The sequence below is a fragment of the Peromyscus leucopus genome, chromosome 4 (assembly GCF_004664715.2).
Source record: "Peromyscus leucopus breed LL Stock chromosome 4, UCI_PerLeu_2.1, whole genome shotgun sequence".
Classification (NCBI taxonomy): Eukaryota; Metazoa; Chordata; class Mammalia; order Rodentia; family Cricetidae; genus Peromyscus; species Peromyscus leucopus.
In genome coordinates this window covers 65583007-65593251 of record NC_051066.1, presented here as the reverse complement: position 1 = coordinate 65593251, position 10245 = coordinate 65583007, and the positions used below count along the sequence as shown (strand labels likewise).

Here is a 10245-nt window from a genome sequence, read left to right as displayed (position 1 = left end):
AATCTGGTTGTACCAGGATACATGCTATTTTGGATGTGGCATAAATTATATCAAAGGATCCTTCACAAAGATTACCAACTAGAAAGACAGGCTATCTCTTAGTCAACATATTTAGCATTTATTGCCACAATTGTCTTTAGGACTCTTAAAAGAAGGACTCTTCCCCTGAATGTTTTTCTCTCTGTATGTGAATAGAATTATGTAGCTATGTTGTTCCCATTATTGTAGGTTTCCCACCATTCCTCACCTCAGTGTCTATGCCCTTTCATTTCAGGGTATTCAGGTTGTACATGTGTTTTGCTAAGAACACCAGCAGTGATCATTTTTTAGGCAGCTTTTCATTGATGATGAAACCAGAATGAAATGTGTTTTGGTAGTTTTAAATATATGAATGACTGAAATGCCTTTGTCTACTCGTCTATGTGCCAATCCATTGAGGTCTTCAGTAGAAGTTGGTACTGATGACATTATTAAGTTCTGTGGTGATATTTGCAAGAGGAACTCAATACACACTTGCTAACCATCTAACTCGAACTCACAACACAGAAGGTAGTAATGAAGATGTGTTTTATTACAAAACAGATCCATGGTCTTGTTCACTATTAATGGCAGATACTGTTTTCCTGATCTCCTGTCTCTGAAGCCCACCTGCTAGAAGAGTAAATGGGAAAGAATAGCAATGTTACAGAATTTATCCTACTGGGTCTCACTCAGGATCCCGCTGGGCAAAAAGCATTATTTGTCACGTTTTTACTCACATATATTGTGACCATGGCAGGCAACCTGCTCATTATAGTGACAGTCATTGCCAGCCCCTCCTTGGGCTCCCCAATGTACTTTTTCCTTGCCTATCTGTCACTCATGGATGTTATTTATTCCACTGCCATCTCACCCAAGTTGATTATAGACTTACTCTGTAATAGAAAGATCATCTCCTTCAACGCTTGCATGGGCCAGCTCTTTGTAGAACACTTCTTTGGTGGAACTGAGATCTTCCTTTTGGTGGCAATGGCATATGACCGCTATGTTGCCATCTGTAAGCCACTGCACTATTTGACCATCATGACTCAGCGGGTTTGTATCCTCTTGTTGGTGGCAACCTGGGCTGGAGGTTTTGCACACTCTGTGGCTCAAGTTCTCTTTGTTTATGATCTTCCTTTCTGTGGTCCCAATGTCATTGACCACTTTGCCTGTGACATGTATCCATTATTGGGACTTGTGTGCACTGACACCTACTTCCTTGGTCTTACTGTCATTGCCAATGATGGAGCAATCTGTATGGGGGTCTTTATTATTCTCTTAGCTTCCTATGGAATCATTCTAAACTCTCTTAAGACTCACAGTGAGGAAGGGAGGCGCAAAGCCCTGTCTACCTGCAGCTCTCATATCATGGTGGTTATCCTATTTTTTGTTCCTTGTATTTTCATGTATGTTCGACCTGTTTGCAATTTTCCTATTGATAAATCTGTTACTATATTTTATACAGTTGTCACTCCCATGTTGAATCCCTTAATATACACTTTGAGAAATTCAGAGATTAAATGTTCCATGCTAAAACTCTGGTCTAAAATGTTGCATAGCGATAGAGTAAGGAAGTCTTGTTGTTAAACAGGATAGTAATCCTAAAGTGATAGACAGCAAGTGATGACAAATGATTGTGCTTGCTCAATGAATTCACTGGGGATATTTTTATATACAAATCATAAATGCAGAGTAAGCTTTGGTTTATGATTAAGGTCAGTTCAACAGAGAATTTCTTCAAGAGAAATAAAAGGAATGGAGTTTAGTTACTATTAGAGTAGAGTTTAGTTACTACTATGATGAAGGAGAGAAAACTGATCTTGAACATTTTTCTTTTCAATTAAGTCTGAAGTGGGACTGAGATGAAAATATTTTTAAATGAAGAAACAGTGATAATTTTGGAAATGTTTAATCACATAATTCATTAGAAAGAAATGTGACTAATATGCAAATTTCTGAGACCAATGAGATTTTTAGATGAAGTTGGTTATTTTTCTGTCTGTAGATAAATGTATATGGCTACATTATGAGCATTGTTTTAGGCTTATCACCATGCTGTACCTAAATGTGTATGTCATTTCATTTCAGGATGTTTAGTTAGCAGATGTGTTTAGATCAACAATACTTGAAGTGAACATTTTGTTAGATAACTTTCAGTTAACAAAACCAGATTTTAATTCTCAAAGACCACACTAAGCCCATCTAGAAACATATTCTTAATAATCTTTGCCATTTAACACATTCAATTTACCATTTTTCAAAGATAGTCATTTTTATATTGTCTTTCTGATGGTGAGTAAATTGGAAAAGACCATTTTGCATAACCAGCATTTTACCTAACATTTGTGTTCAACTTCAGCATTTCACTTGTAGAATTCAAATGATTTGTGCTCATATAAACCAAATTTTGTGTTTTGATTCATATAGCATAGTCTTTATCCATGTTGGAATATCACATAACAGAAAATGAAATTGCTCTCATTTTAATATGGAAATTACATCTATGTTGTACAGTTTTGGTTTTGCTTTGAATTTTACTTCATAATAAATCTTTATATGCACATTTAAGACATACAATGTGATAATATGGATCTAGACAATAAAAAGACAATTAAAAATAATAAATTATGCATAATTTTACATAGTTATATGTATATTTATAATATATTTACATGTTTATATATTTGTATATTTATAAATATTATATCATATATATAATTATGTAAAAATATATATTTCTTTGCTGAAAGAGCAGCTAAAACATACTTACTTAACATTAATCACAATACATTATAATTTCATTACTTTTAATTGTGTTTATTAGTGAGAGTATACAAAGTAGCTAATTTAGATATGAATGGCTAATAGATATTGAGATCCAATGTAAAATATGTTAATTTTCCTAAGTACAGGTATAATCTTGCACTTTTTATTTTAAAATGTTGTATCATAATTTTGTATATATCTGCTAATACATGTAGCTTATTCATGTTTTTGTGTATTAGATTGTTATGGAAATCATTGAATGACAATTTTGCCTGCCTTCCTGATACCTTTCCCAAAACTTAATCCCAGTGCTAATTTTGTTAATTGTAATTTTGTTGTCCACTGCAGAGTGGTCAGCCCTGAAACCATAACACACAAACAAAAAGGCAGACTCAGTAGGTTGCAAATATACATTTGTGCTTGTACACACATACATGTAACAATAATAACTAAAGAAAATGAAGCTAGTAACTTGAGAGTGGGGGGGCATGAGAAGAGTTGGAGGGAAGAAAGCGAGGGGAAAGACTGATGTAATTCTCTTTCAATTAAAACGTATTTTAAAATATAGTTTGACTATAAATGTGTGTATTCTTGAACTATATCATTTTTATTTTGTGTATTATAATTAAATTATGTACTATAATGTTTTCTGAATTCTTTAGATATTTGATCACATTGGATGCTTCTTCCACTTAGAGTTATATGATACACAGATCAGCCATGTTATCTTACAAATAATATATTTAAGGTTGCTGGATTTAATTTATTTGTTAAATTAATAAAAAACAACTTTTGGTGGATTCACCTACTTACAGTCTTGTATCTAGACCCTTGTGACAGTGAAGGGCCAACGTTTAACTAAACACATGAGGATACATTACTGGGACTGAGGGAAAATGATAGCATTGGAGGTCTTTGGCACCACTGCTTCTTAGAAAATAACAGTTTCGTTTATAAACCCATGACTATTGAATACAGATTAATGGAATAAATGAACAGACTGAGGGTAACTGTGACTTCATCTCACACAGATCTAGGCCTCCATCAAAGGCTTTCACACCTGCTTGCTGTGGGATGGTCTCTATGTCAAATTTGTTGCTCTGATTGGTCAATAAATAAAACACTGATTGGCCAGTGGCCAGGCAGGAAGAAGTATAGGCGGGCAAGGAGGAGAAGAATTCTGGGTGGTGGAAGGCTGAGAGAGAAACTGCCAGCCACCACCATGACAAGCTGCATGTGAAGACACTGGTAAGCCATAAGCCACGTGGCAAGGTATAGATTTATGGAAATGGATTAATTTAAGCTATAAGAACAGTTAGCAAAAAGCCTGCCACGGCCATACAGTTTGTAAGCAATATGAGTCTCTGTGTTTACTTGGTTGGGTCTGAGCGGCTGTGGGACTGGCAGGTGAAAGAGATTTGTCCTGACTGTGGGCAAGGCACGAAAACTCTAGCTACACCCGCTGAAGGACAGAACTATGATTGTCAAGGTTTCTGAGAATCACCAGGTGCAACAGAGCCTGCAGTTCTCAGCCCCCCATCTCTGTACCTGAAACTTCTTATGCAGGTTCTCCTTCATATTCAGCATGACCTGAGTCTTTCTGGGGTGTGGTTGGGTAATCAGGCTGAGGCTGCTTCCTCTTTCAAGTGTGTTTAGCATTGCTTGCCTACTTAAATATTTCATTATGGGTAGCTTATAGTTCTTACACATTTTGAAAATTTTCTTTAAATTACAAGTTTTCCAAAGGAACTTGGCAGTTAGCAATTCATTCTTGGCAAGGTCCAAGGTTTTTACCTCCAGAGACTATTGAAATGAGAAATCTATACAAAAGAGATGACTTCATTTGAATTTGTTCCAAATATACCAACAAAATTATCTACTAAAATAGGGATGATGCCTTAGACTATATAGTGAATATTAATGAAAGAAATGTTTTCCTGGTTGTATGACTCAAGATAGCTGCAAACTCATACTCTGCTCAAGTTGGAGGGTTCTTATTTAGTTTTTGAGTTTTTTTTTTTTTTTTTTTTCCCTGTGTTTATCATTGCTTATGAGAGTTTGTGAGAAGCCTCGATTTCTTGGAACTTTCCACATGCAGGAACATGTTTTTAATAACAAAGGAGAAAAAACACTCAGGGGATTCTACTTGAATGACTTAAAGACTGAAGACTTCTGTTTCCACTCTACTATATATCTTAGTGTTTCAAAGAATTTAAATTGCTGTCTTTGCCTTGTTGGGCACCTGGCTTATTTGAGAGACAAGTAAATGCTATTGTATCTACTAAAGCCAATGCTCTTTTAAAAATTGGTATTTATTTTTGAGATTATAGTACAAAGACAGCATTTCTCCTTTCCCTTTTCCCCATCCAAACCCTCCCATTTACCCCTTCCTAATCTCCTTCAAATTAATGTGCTCTTTTTTCACAAATTGTTACTGCGTATGTGTGTATGTATGTATGTGTATGTGTGTTTGTATACAACTATATGACTTGTTCAGTCCAGATAATGACAATTCTCTTTTTTTTTTTTTTTTTTTTTTCGAGACAGGGTAGCTTTGCGCCTTTCCTGGGACTCACTTGGTAGCTCAGGCTGGCCTCGAACTCACAGTGATCAGCCTGGCTCTGCCTCCTGAGTGCTGGGATTAAAGGCGTGTGCCACCACCGCCCTGTCAACAATGCTCTTTTAATACTTTTACTTCAAATGATTGAAATGTATAAAAGTACACACAGTTAAATTTAATGATAGTTTTTACTTGTTTCTGCAAGTTATTCATTTAATTTGTCTTTACAAGGTACTTTTGGCATAGTTATTAAAACATAACCTCTTTTTTTGCAAGAACAAGCTTCCCCATGTGTTGACAATATCCAACTACCCTTCACAGTAAGTTTTCACATTATATTTAAGTGTTTTGTGTATTTGAGGGATTAGCTTGCATGCACTTGCACTTCTCTAACAGACTGAGGTATAGGGAGGTGATGTGGAAGTGCATTTGGAACTGTTGTTGCTGCTGTGTCCTGAACACACCCACTGCATCGCTCTGCCTTTCTCACTGCTATCTCCTCTAGCTAGTCCTCTGTTTCCTCACACAGCTTTGCTTCTGCTTTCATGGCACCTGTACAACTGTGATTTTATGTGTCTGTATAAAAATGTGAGAAAACATGTAGTGTTTGTTTTTCTGATACCATCTTAATTCATTTACCTTGACTTTCCACAGCCTCATCCATTTTCCTACAAACACTATGAGTCTCACTCCTCCTAGTGGCTGAAAAACAATTTAAGACTATATTTTCAAAGACACATGTTTCAAACAATTTTGTTAATTTTTTCTAGATAAGCACTAACAATATTTTAAGCTTAAAGTAGTCTTTATTTTTTATAGTATCAAATCTTGTATAATTTATAGAATAGCTGACATGAGTTTAAGTGTGGTATGGATTAAGCCCTCTATTTTAACTTAACTATGTAAACAATTAGCTGCCCTTTAAAAGTTTTGTTCTGATGAAACCCAACATTGATAAATAACGAGAGTCACTAAAACATAGAGAATAAAAAGTAGAAGAGACAAAATTGGACATAGTTACTTTATTTCTCTATGTTTTACAGTAAGCATGTTTTTATTAGTCTAATATTTCATAAGTAACATAAATCTTCTGACCTAGATGGAAATAGAAATATGAATGAAATATGCAGATGATGCATCACAATTACTTCTAACAAAAGGCCAGATGCTCAGTGTGAAACTCTGCACATTAATCATAACACTTATTCACTTAAGACGTTGCATGTATGTAAAACACCTTATATGAAACAATCAAACCAAACCAAACACCATATGAGGAAGACTATGTGGAAGGCTCTGTTGCAAAACATGTTGAAACAGAGGCAAAGGGAATGATTTTATTGAGTTGCTCAAGGTCACAGAGATAGTACTTAAGGACCAGGAGGCTGCAAATCTTGCTCATAGCTCCACAGGTCTCAGTGTTCACCACTGGGCTACTTTATATCTCTAAATGTGGCTCAGATTCTAGCTTGGTACATCGTGAAAAATAAATTAGAGTCATTACTTGATTACAGTAATTAACACATTCCATTTTACTCAATTAGTATGATCCAGGAAACAGAAATAAGCTTGGAAAGAAAAGGATTCTGAAGTCATCTTTTCTAATCCTTTTAGTTTTTAGTATGAAAAACAGACAAATATATTTATAACTATAATTATATGTCTAGAGATGATCCAACACCATGCCTTCTCACACTGTTTTATGTGTTTTCCTTTGAGAATGCTGTCCTCAGCTATTTTGATACTGAATTTCAGTGTGAGCACTCTGAGTACCTAGGAAGCATTAGTTTAAAGCCATACCCCACTGCTCACTATCTTTCCTTTCAGTTTCTCTTTTCTCAGCTCTCACTATCCAGTTTATCCCGATAGTCTTGACAAAGTATGTTGGCTGTTGGTACAGTAGTTGGTGAAAGATGTAGGTTAGCTCAGCTATAAAATATTTGTTGAAATATTGATAGCCTATAATGATGGTAAGAATTGATGTATTTAAACAGAGATATGGGTCCAGAAAATTTTGATGATCAAACTCAGATGAAGTAATTGCTATAGGCAATAATATGCTAAATAACATTGGACTTATTTAAAACACATTAAAATGTAGTCCCCTAAGCCTGGAGGAGACATACTTGAAGAGTAAAAATCTTTTGAGATCTCAAAATCCAGCAAAAAGCTGGATGCCTGAGGATGAATGCTGCTTTGTGTGCTACATAGAACATATTATAAAGTACTCTTCATAGTACTAACAGTTTAAAAACCTGGAGTGGCATGCAGTGATATACTGAAGAGTTTATTGCCACCTCTACATTTTAATGTTTTTGTTGTTGTTATTTTGTTCTATTTGTTTTTTTTATTTTGGAGGAATCCTTGTGGGTGTTTGCTGATACCTCTGACAATAAGTAAGTGGTTTTAAACATATGACTGAAGCACTTTTTTTTTTGTTCTCTTATGTGGAGCTCTACTGAGGTCTTGAGGTAAAATCTAAGTACTTATCAAATTATTAGCACCAGGGGTGTGGACATATTTTCCAGAGGAACTAAGCAGATGCTTATCAAGTGCTCACTTCTTGTTTATTACTGTAAATGTTATTAATGAACATATTCTTTGTGACAGAATGAATTGATGATCTTGTTCAAAATGTCATGGCAGGTTCTGTTCTGAGCTCTTGCCTCTTAAACAAGCCTAAAAGAAGAGTAAATGGAATTGAGTAACAATGTCACAGAATTTATCCTGCTGGGTCTCACTCAGGATCCTGCTGGGCAAAAAGCATTGTTTGTTGTGTTTTTACTTATCTACATGGTGACAATGGTGGGTAACCTGCTCATTGTGTGGACAGTGATTGCCAGCCCCTCCTTGGACTCTCCAATGTACTTCTTCCTTGCCTACCTGTTACTCATGGATGCTGTTTATTCCACTGGGATCTCACCCAAGTTACTTACAGACTTACTCTGTGCTAAGAGGACAATCTCCTTACCAGCTTGCATGGTCCAGCTCTTTGTAGAACACTTATTTGGTGGTGCTGAGGTCTTCCTTCTGATGGCGATGGCCTATGATCGCTATGTGGCCATCTGTAAACCACTGCACTATTTGACCATCATGAATCACCGGGTTTGTATCCTCCTGTTGGTGGTATCCTGGACTGGAGGATTTGCACGTTCTCTGGTTCAAGTTATGTTTGTATATAACCTTCCTTTCTGTGGCCCTAATATCATTGACCATTTTGCCTGTGACATGTATCCATTACTGGGACTTACATGTGTAGCAGGAATCTTAAAGTGTCTTATTAATAAAATCAAACCTGAGGCCAGTTATTGGGGTGAACCCTGGAAGATCAGTGAGCCAGAACAAGCCACAGTTACCTCACCCCGTTGGATCCTCAGCTGGTCTAGTTTCCTCAGACTGGAGGCCTCTGAGTCCTCATCCAGAATGGGTCTCAGCTGAACTGTTGCTCAAAAGCCTGAATGCTTAACCAGGCTGAATGCTTAACCAGGCCAAATGCTTAATCAGCCAAATGCTTAACCAGTCAAATGCTTAACCAGCCAAATACCTCTAGTCTGGTCCTCACGCCTTATATACCTTTCTGTTTTCTACCACCATTCCCTGGGATTAAAGGCTTGCTTTCTGGGATTAAAGGCGTGATGAGTCACCATGCCTGTCTGTATCCTTGAACACATGGATTTCTGCCTCTGGAATGCTAGGATTAAAGGCATGTGCTACCACTGCCTAACCTCTATGTTTAATATTGTGGCTGTTCTGTCTCTGACCCCAGATAAGTTTATTAGAGTGCAGTATTTTGGGGAATACAATACCACCACATGCATGCACTGACACTTACTTGATAGGACTGACTGTGGTTGCCAATGGTGGAGCAATCTGTATGGTGGTCTTTGTCCTTCTCTTATTCTCCTATGGTGTTATTCTAAGCTCTCTTAAGAGTCACAGTCAGGAAGGGAGGCGCAAAGCTCTGTCCACCTGCAGCTCTCACATCACTGTGGTGGTTCTCTTTTTTGTTCCCTGCATTTTCATGTATGTTAGACCTGTGTCCAACTTTCCCATTGATAAATTTTATTACTGTTTTTTTATACAGTTTTCACACCCATGCTGAATCCTTTAATATACACTTTGAGGAATTCAGAGATAAAAAGTTCAATGCAAAAACTCTGGTGTAGAATGTTATGTACATATAGAGTAAAGATGTTCTGTTGCTGAAGAATATGCTAATTCTTAGATATCAAAGAAACACTGAGAATTATCAAAAAAAATAATCTGGCCAGTGAATTTTCTAAAATGTTCAATTTAATTGTGTTCTAACATTGTTTTTCATGATGTTATCATGATATTGATCTAATTAACAAAGAAATGTTTTGTGGAAGCATCATGTTTCTAAAATACCTGTTGAACTTTAGCATACTATATAATTTAAATAATTTATTTCAGGATAATCAAAGTTTTTTTATTTGACTTATATAACAATTTGAACTTTTCTTAGTTTCCATCTATGTTGGACTATTACAGAGCAGAAGAACATAAAGTATTTCCATTGTGATATGGAAACACCACCTATGATTTGAAGAACTTTTGTCTTGCTTTGTATTCTTAGTTTGACATAAATCTTATCATGTGTATGTAAGGCATACAGTGTGATGATACAGAATGCAGATAATAAAAGAATTCCTCAAGTCAAAATAGTAACTTTTCCACTTAAATTACTATCCATGTTTTTTCTTTTTATTTGATAACAGCCGAAACCTACTCACAGTGTCAGCTCGACATGTGATTCACTTTATTGCCTACATGCCATGTTTATTAGTCATTGAATACAATATAATATTATTTTGTAATTTGAGTTAATAGAATTGAATGTAAATTTTCTATGTGTTTTCTTTTTCATCATTTACCCT

General features: G+C 35.8%; 2 protein-coding genes across 2 annotated transcripts; both read left to right on the top strand.

Moving 5' to 3' along the window:
• Window positions 1-663: 663 nt before the first annotated feature.
• On the top strand, window positions 664-1608 carry LOC114685912 (olfactory receptor 4A5-like). Its single transcript, XM_028860551.1, has one exon. It carries the CDS (start codon window positions 664-666, stop codon window positions 1606-1608), a length of 945 nt encoding a protein of 314 aa, XP_028716384.1.
• Window positions 1609-8041: 6433 nt separating this feature from the next.
• Window positions 8042-9449, top strand: LOC114685920 (olfactory receptor 4A5-like). Its single transcript, XM_028860558.1, has 2 exons — window positions 8042-8595; window positions 9161-9449. The coding sequence occupies exons 1-2, from the start codon at window positions 8042-8044 to the stop codon at window positions 9447-9449; spliced, it is 843 nt and encodes a 280-aa protein (XP_028716391.1).
• The last annotated feature ends 796 nt before the right edge of the window (window positions 9450-10245 follow it).